This window comes from Mirounga leonina, unplaced genomic scaffold, assembly GCF_011800145.1.
Source record: "Mirounga leonina isolate KUSES-001 unplaced genomic scaffold, KU_Mleo_1.0 Mir_418, whole genome shotgun sequence".
Lineage (NCBI taxonomy): Eukaryota > Metazoa > Chordata > Mammalia > Carnivora > Phocidae > Mirounga > Mirounga leonina.
This window is the reverse complement of record NW_023270739.1, coordinates 17,988,617-18,006,001: the sequence shown is the minus strand read 5'-3', so window position 1 is coordinate 18,006,001 and position 17,385 is coordinate 17,988,617. Positions and strand designations below refer to the sequence as shown.

The following is a 17,385-nucleotide window of genomic DNA, read 5'->3' as shown; positions in this document are numbered from 1 at the left end:
GGGTGGAGGGTTGCCTTGATTAAAACTGCACTTCCAAAGAGAATTCTGCCTGCAGTAGAGTAGATCAGAGGAGGGCCAGAGTAGCTGTAGGAAGACCAGGTAGGAGGCAACTGCAGTAAAGCAGGCAAAAGGTGTGATTATAGCTAGGGAGGTGGTGAGTAGAGAGACGCAGACACATTTGAGAGGTGACAGAACCTGGTAAAGAACTGACAGGGGGTGGGGAGAGTTAGCAAAGTGTCTAAGAATAGTTCTAGGTTACTAGTTTGGGAACCAGGGTGATAGTGGTACCATTCACTGAAATAGGAAATGCCTTGATTAGAGTGGAGGTTTAAAAAACACTTGTTAAAGTGGAACTCCTGTAGTGACAAATATCAAATAACTACAATAAAAATCCAGAAAGGAGTTTCTGGTTAATTTTTCCACATATATTTTTGTGCAATAATACATAGCCATTCCTACATGGCTTAAATTAAAATAACACTTTATCACAACTAATGTCACATGGTGGTCTTTTGAAATTCCAGGACAAAATGAGAAAAGAAAAAAATACAAGATACCAAGAAAATGTTTTTGACGTACATAAAATTAAAAGGCAAAACATGATTACCATTTCCTTCCCTGATCACTAACATCTCTGCTACAGATTTAGAAGAAAAAAAAAAAATCAAACTATGGCAACTTTTTTCCTAATTTATGGTCATTAAATAACTAGTAAGTTTATCATAGGGTTATTCCTATATTTCTCACCCTGAAAAAGGTTGGGATTAACATAAACAAAAATTTTCCCACTATCTTTTAAGTAGTTTGAAAAATATACACTCATCACACACACACCATTAAAAATATATTTATCTTTAAAAGAAAAACAGACAAAAGAAAATAAGGGATTCCTCTCCCTACCTCTGGCAAAATCTGTGAATTAATGACGAAGGTAAAATAAAAGCATATAACTGGGATCTAAATCAAAAGGTCAAGTTATTAATTGTGATGTCAGTCAAATCCCTTGTTCTTTTTAAGCCTTTGGGTTTGTTGTTTTGTTTTTTTTAACTTCTAAAATGTGAGTAATACCTACCTCCCAGATTTGTTGTGAGAATTACATGAGATAATGTTTTTCAAAGTGCTTTATGAATTTTAAATCTATATAAAAATAGTACTCACTATAAATTTAAAAAAATCCAACAAAGCATACAAGAACACCCAGACCCATGTTAATTATCATCTCCATTATTTATATACTTTCCTTGAGAAGGCCAAGTAAACTGAAAAGGAATAAGGAAAACATTCAGCTTCTGTTAACACTAAATGATTACACCATAAATTTAAAACTTCTATGGAGCAAATAGGTCAATCCTGAGAAACTGTCAGCTGTGAAGACATTAATGTCCCATCAATCCTGCTTTTCTATAAGAGGCTGTTTTGTTGAATACATACCTACAAATCAAAAGTACTCTACACTATGGATATAAGCTGTATGTTTTAAATCTTTAACTAGACGTTTGCTTTTAATCTAAGACTACGATATAGTTTTAGATTAATATGGTTTAATGTGATTTTTAAAATATTCTGAGGTAAAAAAATTAACAATTTAATTTTTCTTTGCTATATCCTTAGCTCCCAAAACAGGGTCTGTATTTTTAAAGATTTTATTTATTTATTTGAGAGAGAGAGAATGAGAGACAGAGAGCATGAGAGGGAGGAGGGTCAGAGGGAGAAGCAGACTCCCTGCCAAGCAGGGAGCCCGATGCGGGACTCGATCCCGGGACTCCAGGATCATGACCTGAGCCGAAGGCAGTCACTTAACCAACTGAACCACCCAGGCGCCCCGGGTCTGTATTTTTAAATAATGTCATTGAAAATGGATGTTACAGAAGGAAAAAAAAAAAGCCAGTATTGTTTTCAGTGAAATCTAAATCACTCCAACACTTAATGTAAATGAAACATGTTTTTTCATCCAAGTATTCAGATATAGGGATGGCTATATAAGTCATGCCAAACAAGCAAAGCACCATAAAGTGACATAATGTTGTTTAAAATTTTCAAGTATCTTAAAGAAAGAATAGTCTGAGCTGTTTCATGTTACAGCTTAGATATATTTATGTTTTAAGAATGTTAATTTTAAAATAGACCCCACTTAGTTTAACTCTATCAGAAATATAGTTTAAATCTTTAAAAATGTCTGTTTCTTAAACACTCATAAACTTATTTCATAATGCATGATCTTCTCTCTCATGTTGGTTTCAACCTTAACTATCCCTAGAAAATAGAATTCAAAATTTACTAATTATTCTTATTATAGAAGATAGTATTTATGTCACATACACCTTTAACCAAAACTAGCTTTATAAATACAATATGTGCAAACATCTACCTAATGATACTACAAGAATGGTATGAAATTATTTTACGTATATGAAAAGAAAATTCTCTGAAAACATTCCCCTCAGAGAAAAGATAAAGGTAAAGAAATAATATAAATAGTATTAATTAAAATTCTTATACTTACAAATGCTGCCAAATTTAGGATAGTTAAATTATTCTTTTACTTCTAACAATAACTGTTTAAAGGAATGTACAAGTAATGCTTTTTAAATCAGTTGGCCATATACTGTAATGTTTTGCTTTTCTACAGTTTGTGCTTTTTATTTTTACATTTGTATGATCCTTTTAGCTGAAAATTATACCTTTAACTTACACAATTTATTCATCATTTTAATTATTTCTTTTTCACATTCTCAAGTTACTTTATAAGATCAGGAGGGTGATGATTTTTGAATTTTTGAACCCAGTCAATATAATTTATTAACTTGATTGGACTTTCCCACAGTAATTAAATAATTATAGATTTGAGTACATAATTCTAATAACATTTAAAATGTAAGCCTCATTTTAAATTACATTAGCCCTAAAAGCATTTGAATCTTTGTAAATAATAGTAATTATTAACAAATAGTGATAAATAAAATCAGCAATCTGTGAGAACACAACAGATTTCCATTTTTCTTTTTAAAAAGTGCCTATAATGTGATATCAAAATTAGGAAATGACATCTTCTTTCCATTAGACATGTGATTATTTTACAGTATGTGTTGACTTCCCTCTATCACACCAGTTTAAGAGTTTGGTTAAACCCCAAAACACAAAACAACCAGAAGATTGTAATGCCATACCTAATACTTTCTAAACTGGCTTTGGAACAGTCACCACTTCATCACATTCTATTTCATTTTATTGTCTTTTCATGAAAAGGAAAGTCTTCCACTAACTGGTAACATAACATTATAAATATAATCTCCCTACTCCAGAGCTATAATTTGAATTTTTGACTGCCACTCCTGCTATGCAACTGTCATCTTCTTTATATGATGAAGAAGAGCATCTTTTTCCAAGTGAGCCTCTGCAAGAGCCATTTTAGCTTTGGCCAATTCCTGTTTAAGAGATTCATTCTCTTCCATGAGCTGAAATGATAAATTTGGAAAATAAGAGAATTTAATCATTTTCAGAAAATACATACTGTTCATATAGTACCTAAAGGTGTGAAACTTGGGAGAGTAAAAATACCCAATACTGGTGAGAGTGCACTTAAGCTGAAATTGCTTTGAGAAGCACTTTAAAATGTTCATAAGTTTTGGCCCAGCAATTTAAAACAAGAATTCACTCCTAATTTCCAAATCTAATAGTGATTTTGTTTAATTTCAGTTTCTCCAGACCTCTCTGTGGTTTTACACATTGCTGACCTTGCTCCTCCTTCCTAAGCCTCTCTCTTTCGCCTCTTATGCCTCAGCTCTTTCATGTTTATCTCTTTCCACCTACAGACTTTTCTTCTTTTCCTCTGCTGTTTAAGAACCATTAGATTTTACTATGCTGTTAGATTCCATAATTGGTCATCTTATCACTTGAGTCACTCTTAGATGATCTCATCTACTCCTATGGCTCTATCACATAACTCAATCCAGCACGAACTTCCGTCTTGAGCTACAGACCCATATTCTGAATATCTTATTAAATCTTTTCATCTAGATGGCCAATAGGTCTCCCTCCCCACATTAAGACTCAGCTCAAGTACATTATCCTCTTGGAACTATTCTCTAACCCCTACCTATGAAGACTTAATGATAAAACTAAGAACTTTCTCCCCCCAAAATACATTTATACAGATATATTAATATATATATACATTTAATTTCAAAGAGTTCTCAGACTTCTTTTAGTCCCAGCTTACAAATTCTTGCCTTATAGACCAAGTTGGGTATTTCCCTGTATTTCTCCAATCTCTAGCACACCACTTGACACAGTATGTTATAACCTCAATTACACACCCCCAACTTTTTAGTTTCTTAAAAGAGATGATATATTGTTCAATTTTACATTCTAGCTCAAAGTTGACATCCAAAAAATTCTGGTGAACAGATCAATGACTTTGGTTCTACCACAGAGAATTAAAATTCTACTGGATATTATAATAAGAAAAAGAACAACTCAAACGTTAACATGTTAACAAATATTAAGAGGAAAGATTAGAAATGACAGTATATTCACATCATGTTACTCTGCCATTAACAATAAATATGAAGCATATGTAGCAATATGGAAAAATATCTGTTAAACCATGTTAAGTAAAAAAATATATAGTATATATACTAAAATAATAATTGTTTTGAAAAATTATGGAAAAGAGCCTGAAAGGAAAAAATTTTTTAAATATATTGACAGCACTGCAGAAAGTTAGAATGCATTAAAGTTGTTTAAAAATATTTTTATAGGACTTTTGCAAACTTAACAATAAGACAACAAAATGAATATATCCTCCAGGAATCTTCTCTAGATTCCAGGAACTAGTACTTGCCCACATTTACTCCTCTATCTTTCCATTAGACTATTCAACCTCTGTGAAGATTGGGAATGTTCCATTCTTGCTCAACACTATTCCCATAGCATCTAACACAGTGCCTGGGCAAACATTCATAAACAAGCACTCAAGAAACATTATTTAATAAGTAAATAATGTTTGAATTTTTAGTATATTTCTTTTAATTGCCAGAACTGAATGAGAAATTAGTTTTCCCATTACCTGTTCCCTAGTAAAATCAAAGGAGCACTCAGGAAAGTTAACTGACTGAGAAGGCCAAGGAACCTCTGGACTCGTCTGAGTGGCTTGAGTGACACTATGTTGTTTCTTCAGATCATACTTCTCACTGGTAAGCAGCACTGAATCACTTTTGACTTTTTTTTTCAAATCATTTCCAGTGTTAAGCATCTGAGAATCTGATTAAAGAAATAAAATGCTCAGATAACATTGTAAAATACATGATAAATATTAAGTTCTATTGTGAAAAATTAATTTAAAAAATATATAGATCTCTATTAGTATGAAGACATTATTATTAAATAGAAAAACAATAAAGTCAATAAAACCAAAAATTTGTTCATTGAAAAGATAAACAAAATCAACAAAAGTTTAAATTGACAAAAAGGAAGTTACTAGAATCAGAAATTAAAAAGGTGACATTACTATCAATCTTACAGAAATAAAAATGATTAAAAGGAATACTATGAAATAGTATGAAAAACAGTAAATTAGATAACTTAAATGAAACAGAATAATTATCCAAAATACAAACTACCAAAATGGACTCCGGAAGAAATGGACAATGCAAATACACATATAGCAGGTAAAGAGGTTGAATCAAGAATCAAAAAAACCAACCACAAATAAAATTAAAAATTAAAAATTAAAAAATTAAAAATAAATAAAAATTTAAAAAAAACAAAAAAACTAACCACAAACCAAAAGTCCACGCTCAGATGGCTTCAATGGTGAATTATATCAAACATTTAAATATATTATTTAAATATATTAATTATAAATCTTTACAAACTTTTCTAAAAATTGAAGAGGAGCATTTCTGAATTCATTATATGAAGCCAGACAAAGAAACCACAAGAAAAGTAAAATCAATATGCTTATAAATATGAACATAAAATCCTCAACAAAATATTAGCAAACTGAACCCAGCAATATATATAAATAATTATACACCATGGCCAAGTGCAATTTATCCCAGGAATGCAAGAGTGATTTAATATCCAAAAGTCAATTAATGTAATAAATCACATCAATACAATAAAACAAAAGCCACATGATCATTTCAATAGATGCAGAAAAAACTTCTGATAAAAGCAACACTTTCCCATGATAAAAACACTCTGCAGACTAGGAACAAAAGGAAACTTCCTCAATTTGATAAAGGGTGTCTACAAAAAACTCACAGTTAATACCATAGTTAATGGTAAGAAACTGGACGTTTTCCCACTAAAATCAGGAATAAGACAAAGATATTTGTTCTCACCATTTTTACTCAACATTGTCCTAGAGGTTCTAGCCAATGCAGTTAGGCAAACAAAGTAAAAGGAATCCAAGTTAGAAAGGATAAAATGAAACTATCTCTATTCACAGATGACATGATCTTGTATATAGAAAAAAAAACAAAAACAACCCTAAAGAATCCACTAAAAAACTCCTAGAACTAACAAATGATTTTAGCAAGGTTGCAGGATACAAGGTCAATATACAAAAATCAATTGTTATTCTCAACACTTATAATTAACAAAACTGAAATTAAGAAAACAATTTATTTAAAATGTCATCAAAAAGAATAAAATACTTAGAAACAAATTTAACAAAAAAGTATAAAACTTATGCTCAGAAAACTACAAGTTTTCAGTAGTCTCTCTGAAATCAGCCATAGCAACATTTTTCTAGATAGGTCCTCTGAGGCAAGGGAAACAAAAGCAAAAATAAACTATTGGGACTACATCAAAATAAAATGTTTCTGCACAGCAAAGGAAACAATCAACAAAACTAAAAGGCATCCTATGGAATGGGAGAAGATATTTTTATTTATTTATTTGTTTGTTTGTTTGTTTGAGAGAGAGACAGAGAGAGCATAAATGGGAGGGGCAGAGGGAGAGGGAGAATCTCAAGCAAACTCTGCGCTGAGCTTGGAGCCAGACGTGGGGCTTGATCTCACCACCCTGAGATCACGACCTGAGTTGAAACCAAAAGTCAGACATTTAACCAACTGTGCCATCCAGGCACCCCTGAGAGAAGATATTTACAAATGACATATCCAATAAAGGGTTAGTATCCAAAATATATAAAGAACTGATACAACTCAACACCCCAAATCCAAATAATCCAATTTAAAAATGGCAGAAAACATGAACAGACATTTCTCCAAACTAGACATCCAGATGGCCAACAGACACATGAAAGGATGCTCAACATCACTCATCATTATCAGGGAAATGCAAATCAAAACTACAATGAGGTATCACCTCATACCTGTCAGAATGGCTAAAATCAAACACATAAGAAACAGTTAAATGTTGAGGAGGATATGGAGAAAAAGAAACAGTTGTACACTGTTGATGGGAATGCAAACTGGTGCAGCCAATGTGGAAAACAGTACGGAAGTTTCTCAGAAAGTTAAAAATAGTACTACCCTTTGACCCAGTAATCACAGTACTGGGTATTTACCCCCCAAAACACAAAAACACTAATTCAAAGGGATACATGCACTTCTATGTTTATTGAAACATTATTTACAATAGCCAAACTATGAAAGCAGCCCAAGTGTCCATGGATAGAAAAATGGATAAAGAAGATGTGGTATATAGAATGGAATATTATCAGCCATAAAAAAGAATGAAATCTTGCCATTTGCAACAACATGGATAGAGCCAGACAGTATAATGTGAAGCAAAATAAGCCAGTCAGAGAAACACAAATACCATACGATCTCACACATGTGGAATTTAAGAAACAAAACAAATGAGCAAAGAAAAAAAGAGAGACAGACAAACCAAGAAACAGACTCTCAACTAGAGGAACAAACTGATGGTTACCAGCAGAGAGGTTGGTGGGGGGATAGGTGAAATAGGTGATGGGTATTAAAGAATATACTTATCATGATGAAATAAATAAACCCAAAACTATAACGATAAACCATTTCATACCCACAAGATGCCTATAATCGAAAAGTCATATAATAATGAGTGTTGGCAAACAAGTGAAGTTGGAACCCTCAAACACTGCTAGTGGAAAATATGTAGGATGGTGCAGCCACTCTGGAAAACAGTCTGGCAGTTCCTCAAATGATTAAAAATAGTTACCATATGTCCCAATAATTCTATTCTCAGATATATACCCAAGAGAAACAAAAACTTATACAAACATTTACAGTAGTATAATTCATAATCACCAAAAAGTAGAAAACAACCCAAATGTACATCAAGTAATGGATGGATAAACAAAATGTATATGCCCCATATAATAAATATATTATTTGGCCATACAAAGGAATGAAGTAATAATATATGCAACAACACTAATGAACTTTGATAATATCAAGTGAAAGAAGTCACAAAAGACAGTAATACTGTATGATTTCACTTATATGAAATGTCCAGGATAGGCAAATCTACAGAGATAAAAAGAAAATTAATGGTTGCCTAGGGTTGGAGAAGGATTGGGGAGAGACTGCTGGTAGGGATGGGAGTTTTTTTAGAGTGAAGAAAATGTTCTAAAACTGTGGTGATGATTGCACCATTTGTGAGCATACTAAATACCACTGAGTTATATATTTTATTTTACTATTTTTTTATTTTTATTTTTATTTTTTTTAAAGATTTTATTTATTTATTTGAGAGAGAGAATGAGATAGAGAGAGCATGAGAGGGGGGAGGGTCAGAGGGAGAAGCAGACTCCCTGCCGAGCAGGGAGCCCAATGTGGGACTCGATCCAGGGACTCCAGGATCATGACCTGAGCCGAAGGCAGTCGCTTAACCAACTGAGCCACCCAGGCGCCCTGAGTTATATATTTTAATTGGGTGAATGGTATGGTATGTGAATTATATCTCAAAAATGCTTTTATTAAAAAATAATTATAAAAAACAAGGCATGGAATATCTTCACACATCGACATATTTTCTTACTTTTTGGATTACACATAGAGCACTTTAGGTTGCAAGGGAACAGAAGCCCAACTCAAAAATTGCTTTTAAAAAAGAAAATGTACCTAAAACTAATGTAATACTATGTGTCAACTATGCTTCGTTAAAAAAAATAATAATAAAATAAAATAATGTTTTAAATAAAAAAGGAAAAATATTTGACTCTAACAGGGAGTCCAAGTGATGGTGCTTCAGTCATGGCTGGATACTGGGATTCATAAGATGTCTTCAGGACTGTCATTTTAGGAACCTGACTCTCTATTTCTCAAGTCCACTTTTCTTTTCCTTTGCGTTGGACCAGTTATATGATGGCAAAGGTGGCTCAAATAAATAAGTTCTACAGCCTGTGACCCTTTCTCTTTCAGTGTCCTTATCAATTCACAAAAAAGACTCAACACTTGGGTCACAGTCAACTCATGTACCCCTCACCATCTCCCAAAGGCTGAAGTCTTTTGACTTGTCAAGCTGTGTCCTATTCCCACTTTTTTGATAGGGTCACATGATTGTCAGGTCCACCAAAATAACATGAAATGAGAGAACGGCAGTTTGCCAAATCAAATTATATTGAGTGGACTAGGGAGCAATAATTTTCCCCTTAAAAAGACTCCAAGAAGTGGATAGTTAAAGTCAAAGAACAGAAACATTTTTTTAAAGCTTTTGTTCACATTGCCAAATTATCCTCCCTTATGATTCTCTCAATTTTACCCCTATTCTATATACATATAAATTGGAATAGTTCTATCTACATGGTTAAGTGCCATCAAGTTGTGTTTTGGTCTGTTCTTGGCTTCATTTTACAGTGGTCTCAAATCAGAAACTATTTTTTATAATATTGTCTTGCATCAATTATGTTTTTAATAGTGTAAGTAGAAAAAAAAACTATAAAAACTGTTGTACTGGCTCCGACTAGCATACCATTCAGCTTGGTATTGACTGTAAGAGAAACCTAAAACACTAAACCATGGGAAAGCCAAGTTGTCCAGTCTTTCAACCATAAAAAACTAATAATTTAGTAATTTTATAACATACTTTCATTCTCAAACTTTTAAAGGAACAAAACTCCTTTCAAATGAAATATGACCCAGAACATTTATAATATAAACTAAAAATAAGAGCTGAGTTACATTGACTATAGTTAGGATAACAGACGACCCAGGACTCAATTCTATTTAGCTTACATCCTACTACATGGGATACTAAAAATAATGAAAAATCACAAAATCATTCTGAAACCCATTTATTTCAATCATTGGGCGATGGAATGAGAAAAATGGGAAGGAGAGGGACAGAAGGGAAGAAGAAGACATATGGGGAAAGGGAAAGAAGGAATGAGGTAGAGAAGGAGGGGGGAGAGATAGAGAGTGGAAGAGGTAGGGGAGGAAGGATGGGAAGAAAGGAAGAGGGATGTATGGGGTAAGGGGAGTTAAAGAGGGATGGTAAGTAGAGAGGGGGAGGTAGGAAGAGAAAAGGAAGAGAAAAAAGGAAGGAAATGGGAAGAAATGAAGGAAATGGGAAAAAAGGAAGGAAATGGGAAGAAAGGAAGGAGGAAGAATGTAAAGATGAGAAGGACTGGAGAGAGATGGGAAGAGAGAACCTGTGAATGAAGGGGGTGACTGGAGTCTATTATAGTAGAAAGGCGTATTTCTTTAAAAGAGCTTCTTTCAGGGGCGCCTGGGTGGCTCAGTTGGTTAAGCGACTGCTTTCGGCTCAGGTCATGATCCTGGAGTCCCGGGATCGAGCCCCGCATCGGGCTCCCTGCTCCGCGGGAAGCCTGCTTCTCCCTCTCCCACTCCCCCTGCTTGTGTTCCCTCTCTCGCTGTCTCTCTCTCTGTTGAAAAATAAATAAAATCTTTAAAAAAAAATTTAAAAAAAAAATAAATAAATAAAAGAGCTTCTTTCAAGTTTTTAGGACAAATTTTGATGAACAAATCTATGCCACAGATGAAATATACAGCATCTTACAGTAACCTACTTTTTCCCTAGCACAGGCTCTTTCAACTTGAAGAAGTCACTTGACCTGTCTAAACTTAAATTTCTTCATTTGCAAAATGGAGGTGATAAGAACACTTGCCTTATCTCAAAGGGTCTGGTAAGAATATTCAAATAGTAATCGTTAATAATACCACAGTAGGTATTGATAAATATTTGACTTTAAATATAGATTTTACTAGTTATTTGTTTATTCCAATAAAAGATTTCTGTTCATTTTTCTTCTCTGGTCATACAGACTCTTCAGAGTTTAGGTTTTACACCATTCACTAGGTTTCATAATCAAAAAAATCTTCCCACCTTCCCAGTTAGGAACCATTACAGCAATGATTCTAGGAGTGTGAATGGCAGAGTTGCCACTTTCTTACAATACTAAACATAGTCTTACCATAAGACCCAGCAATCACGTTCCTTGGTATTTACACAAAGGAGTTGAAACATGTCCACACAAAAACCTGCACATGGATGTGTATAGTAGTTTTATTTACAACTACCCCAAACTGGAAGAAACCACAAAGTTCCTGCACAGGTGAATGGATAAATAAACTGTGATAAATAAATAAATGGATAAATATACAGTGAAATATTACTCAGCTCTAAAAAGGAATCAGCTATGAAGCCTTGAAAAAACAAAATGGAGGAATCTTTAATGTATATTAGTAAATGGAAAATGCCAATTTAGGAAGGCTACATACCATATGATTCCAACTATATGACATTCTGGAAAAGGTAAAAACTACAGAGGCAGTAGTAACACTGGGGTTGGGGTGGGGAGGGAGGATAAACAGGTAGAGTACAGAGGATTTTTTTTTTTTTAAAGATGTTATTTATTTATTTGAGAGAGAGAGTGAGAGAGAGAAAGAGCACAAAAGGGGGGAGCGGGAGAGGGAGAAGCAGACTCCCTGCTGAGCAGGGAGCCCGATGCGGGACTCGATCCCGGGACTCCAGGATCATGACCTGAGCCGAAGGCAGTCGCTTAACCAACTGAGCCACCCAGGCGCCCGAGTACAGAGGATTTTTAGGGCAGTGAAACTACTCTGTAGGTTACTAGAATGGTGGATATATATCATTATATGTTTGTCCAAACTTACAGACAGAATGTGTAACACCAAGAATGACTCTAATGTAAACTATGGACTTTGAGTGATAATCATGTGTCAATGTAGGTTCATCAATTGTAATACAAGTAACTCAGGTGGGAGGCTCTGTATCTGTGGGGGCAGCAGGTATATGGGAAATCTCTATACCTTCTGCTCAGTTTTGCTATAAACCTAAAAATTCTCTAAAAAGTAAACTCTAAAAAAACACCTCTCTGTCCCATTCTCTACTTTTAGTTTTAAATTTAATGTTATCTAATACTCATTTCCTTTTTCTTACCCTTTGGTATATATTTTCTCCCATCACCTATTTTCAGTGTTTTTGTCATTTTATTTAGAAGGACTATCTTCTTGCTGCACATAACCTGTAATTTTTTCCCCTAACACTATCTTAGTGCCTCTGTCTTTTAACAAAGGAATTTAAACCATTCATATTTACTACAATGACTTCATTGCTGTATTCTAATTTAATGTTTTCTACTTACCATACTTCCTTTTTATTCCATTTTTAACTTTCTGCATTTTATTAGATATTTTTTTAAGATTTATTTATTTGAGAGAGAGAGTGAGCGAGAGAGAGAGCACAAGCGGGGGGAGGGGCAGAGGGAGAGGGAAGGCAGACCCCCTCTGAGCAGGGAGCCCAACATGGGGCTCTATCCCAGGACCCTGGGATCATGACCTGAGCTGAAGGCAGATGCTCAACTGATTGAGGCGCCCAGGCACCCTGTGCCTTTTGTTAGATTAACTGGATATTTTCATCCAGGTTTTTCCCCAGTCCTAACAGTTTAAAGATTATTCATTATCTTTGGTCATCTAAGGTTATATATACAATATCAGCACATATTATTTAAATACACATGGTTCTATCAAAGTCTAGTGTAATTTCCCCTCAAAAGGACAAAAACTTAAAAAAAAAAAGACAAAAAAGATAGCACAATTTTATTTCCCTATTCCCTTCCTTTTCCCCCACTGCAACCTCTCATAGAGGTCATTTAGAATTTTAGTTACACAATAAAACCAATTTTCCTTATACATGAATAAATATTTAGACTTAACTCCGAGTTTTACCATTTTCTTTACTTATTGCTGTTCCTTATTAATTTTTCATTTTAACTAAGCAATTCTTCCCATTAAACAAAAATTGTCCTTACTTTTGCCTTTAAAATAAAAGGTTCAAATTATATTCCCAAGAACTTTGAAGATATTACTTAACTGTCTTTTAGCATCCAATGTTGCCAATGTAGAGTCTGATGCAAATAAATCTGATTTTCATCCTTTTTCTTTTTCTCTCTAGATTTTAAGACTTTTCTCTTTATCCTCAGTATTATGAAATGTCACGAATATGTCTAAGTAAGAGTTGTTTTTCACTCACTCTGCTCTACACTTAGTTGGCTCTATCAGTTTGAAGGCCTATTTCTTCCTTCAAATTTGGGACATTTCATTACTTCTTTGATGATGTTTTCTATTTCTTTTTATCCTGTTCTCTCTTTCTGGAACTCTTTAGATACATGTTAGAATTTCAGGCTCTATCCTTCATGTGTGTGTGTGTGTGTGTGTGGCCTCCTGAACACCACAGGTCAAAAAAAGATGTTTCAGGATGCCTGAGTGGCTTAGTTGGTTAAGTGTCTGCCTTCAGCTCAGGTCATGGTCCCAGGGTCCTGGGATCAAGTCCTGCAAGAGCTCCTTGCTCAGCAGGGAGCCTGCTTCTCCCTCTCTGCTTGTATTCTCTCTCTCTGACAAATAAATAAATAAATCTTAAGAAAAAGAGAGATGTGTTTCTCCTACTAAATGCTCTCCCACCCAATCCATGCACCTCAGCATCTTTATAGATTCCTTTCCCCTAGACTTCTTTCCCTGTTCCGATGGCCTAAGATACCCCCTGCACACTGAACTGTGTTTTGCTAGAACTACAGACCTTGGAGCTCCTTTGCCTATTTTTTCTTTTACTCTTTCCCTATTGTTTGTCTTTCTTAATGGTTATCTCAATGTTTTCACTATACTTTTTAAATTTGTTTTTACCCCCTTCCCCGCCTTTTTAGAATATACTTTGTTCAGTCTTCTATATCTGTGCTATCCAAACAGCAGCCATTTATCAACATGTGGCTATTAAGATTCAAATTAATTAAATATTAAATAAAATTCAAATCTAGTTCCTTAGTGGTACTGGCCACATTTCAAGTGCTCAATAGCCACTTCATTATAGATTACAGAACATTTCCATGAGCATGAAGTTATACTGGACATTGTTGTTCTAGACAATCTATTCAACCTTTAGCTATGTCCATTGTTTTTAAGCTGTCTTTATTCACCCAGTCATTGAACAAGTATATTTTTTGAAGATCTTCTAGGTAAGAGAGTATTTTAGCAGATAGGGATAGCAATGTACCAAATGAATTCCTGCTTTCATGTAACTTACATTCTACTCAATAAATAAGAAAGAATATAGTATATCAAAAGATTCTAAGCATTCACTGAGAACAATAAAGCAGGGTTAGGGAGAAAAGGAGCTGTTGAGGATGGCAGAAGGATGGATGCATGAAAATCTCTATAAGGGGAGATGTGACCAGAGATTTGCAGAAAGTAATGAAGCGGGGCATGGGGATATCTGAGAGAAGAGAATTCCAGGCAAAAGTAGTAGGAAGTAAAAACACCCTGAGATAGGAGTACGTCTCTGACAGGAGGCCAGAGTGACAGGAGTGAATGGTGCAAAGAGGGAGAATAGCAGGAAGTAAGGACAGAAAAAAGCAAAGAACAAGATCATGCCAGACTTTTTAAGCCCCTGGAAAGATCCCGGTAATTTTAATTGGCTTGAGAAAGGAAGCCAGTGGAGGGTCGTTAGCTGAGAAGTTATTTGATATAAATTACATTTTAAAAATGGCACTCTGGTTGCTGGGTCAACAATAGTGTATGGAAACAAAGGCAGAAGACACACAACTTAGGAATTAATTATAATAATTCAAGCAGATTTGAAAGTGCTAGTGTTACAGATGGTGGGAAAAGGTCCAACTCTGGTTATCTCTTAAAGATAGAGCTGGTGGGTTTTAGGTAAGCTATTATTTTCTATTTCAAAGACAAGACTTAATTCTCAAAGGTTTTTAACTGGTTATTTTCCATAAGGCTTGTTCTTATTTTATGAACTCAAAATCCTATCATATATCTGTAAAAGTCTCCACTTTTCCTTAGCATCAACTGTATTACTCATTTGTTTTATGTCTCTTACTGATTTTTGAAGTAGGCATTTTGTCATTTATTTCACCCATCCAACATCAGAATCCTTTTCTGTATTTGAAGAATTTCATACTTTTTGAGTTTTTTTGAGAGTAAAATCTCCTTCCTTCAATAAATGTTTGAAAATCTACCAAAATTTCCAGATTCCTTTTCATGCATGTGACCCAGCTATTGCCAATCAAATTGTACTCACCCTAGATTTCCCTCAGATACTAAAGAAGGAAAGGAAGAGAACTTTCTCTTTCTGGGGACAGCAGTGACAGTAGAAGCAAGGTCAAGTTCCTAAATAAAAAAGCTCAAACACTGATGGCTGCAGCAGATGCAGTAAAGCTGGATTTATTCAACAATAGTGACAATAGTGCAAAATGTAAAATCAAGTGTCCAGTGTCAGGCAGCAGTGTTTCCCATCACACCAGGTAACACTGTACTCATGGATCTGGAAGGTAAACCATGAGGTTGGTTCCCCAGATCTCTCTTGATTCTAAAATATATTTAAGAGCTTTGTTAAAAAATACTTCACATAAAAAAATAATTCACATGTCCCATTTATCCATTTAGAGTACCTGACCCATAGGTTTTTAGTATGCTCACCAATGGTACCACCATCACCATGATCACTTTTAGAATTTTTTTTTTAAGATTTATTTATTTATTTGAGAGACAGAAAAGAGAGTGAAGAAGCAGGGGGAGGGGTAGAAGGAGAAGCAGACTCCCCGCTGAGCCGGGATCCCGACAAGAGGGATCGATCCCAGGCTCTGGGATCCTGACCTGAGCCGAAGGTAGACGCTTAACCAACTGAGCCACCCAGGCACTCATTTTCATCACCCTCAAAATCCACTGTACCTATTAGCAGTCTCTCCCCATTCCTTTCATCCCACCCACCAGCCCTAGGCAACCACTACTTTCTGTCTTTACAGATTTGCCACTTCTGGGCATTTCATGTAAATGGAATCATATAATATGTGATCTTTCCTGACTGGCTTCCTTCATTTAGCAAAATATTTTCAAAGCTTCCATATTATAACATGTATTAGTACTTCATTTTTTTTATTGCTGAATAATAATCCATTGTATGGATATATCACATTTTCCTTGTCCATTCATAGCATAATATTTGGATTGTTTCCACTTCTAGGCTATTATGAATACTGTACTTGTCAACATCAATATTCGTGTACAAGTTTTTGAGTGGACCTCTGTTCTTACTTCTCTTGAGTGGAATTGCTGGGTCGTAAGTAACGGTTTAAAACTTTCTGAGTTACTGCCAAATTATTTCCCAAGCACCCACACCATTTTACAAGCCCAGCAATGTAGGAGGGTTCCAATTTCTGCACATCCTCCCACCACTTGTTATCATCATCTGTCTTTTTGATTAGTCATCTTAGTGGGTTTGAAGTGTTATCTCATTGTGGTTTTGATTTACATTTCTATAATGGCTAATGATGTCAAGCATCTTTTCATGTGCTTTTGGCCGGCCATTTTTATATATTCATCAGAGAAATATCTGTTCAAATCTTTGCCTATTTTAAAATTAGGTTACTTATCTTTTTCAGTTTCTGTTCATTTGCTCATTTGTTTTTCAAGGAACATTTAATAACAATGTAGATAACATATACTTATCTAATGTGGTACTTTTTTATCACTGAAGCTAAAGCAAAACATCCTGTTTATTAGGTAAAAAGGGCCTGCTTAATGTGTGTACACTGCAGCGCAATATAAAACATACTAATTATAATTTCAAAACTTCAGAATTTGAGTGTCAGCATTCTCTCTTTTTTTCATATGGGAAAAGAAAATGCTTTTGAAAATCACTTGAGAAGCACCTGGGTGGCTCAGTTGGTTAAGCGTCTGCCTTTGGCTCAGGTCATGATCCTGGAGTCCCGGGATCGAGCCTCGCATCAAGCCCTGCATCGGGCTCCCCACTCAGCAGGGAGTCTGCTTCTCCCTCTGACCCTCACCTTACTTGTGCTCTCTCTCCAATAATTAAATAGGAAGGAAGGAAGGAAGGAAGGAAGGAAGGAAGGAAGGAAGGAAGGAAGGAAGGAAGGAAGGAAGGAAG

The 17,385-nt window shown here is 34.8% G+C and overlaps 1 protein-coding gene across 4 annotated transcripts in view; it reads right to left on the bottom strand.

Annotated features, from left to right (window-relative positions):
- Positions 1-2,611: 2,611 nt before the first annotated feature.
- UHRF1BP1L (UHRF1 binding protein 1 like) overlaps positions 2,612-17,385 on the bottom strand; it is a 107,964-nt gene continuing 93,190 nt past the window's right edge. For all 4 annotated transcript variants that reach the window (XM_034987759.1, XM_034987758.1, XM_034987761.1 and 1 more), the window contains 2 exons: positions 5,069-5,262; positions 2,612-3,455 (listed from right to left, as the gene is read on the bottom strand). In XM_034987759.1, coding sequence (XP_034843650.1) covers positions 3,336-3,455; positions 5,069-5,262 — 314 coding nt within the window. In that variant the 3' untranslated portion in view covers positions 2,612-3,335. The remainder of the gene's footprint in view (positions 3,456-5,068; positions 5,263-17,385) is intronic.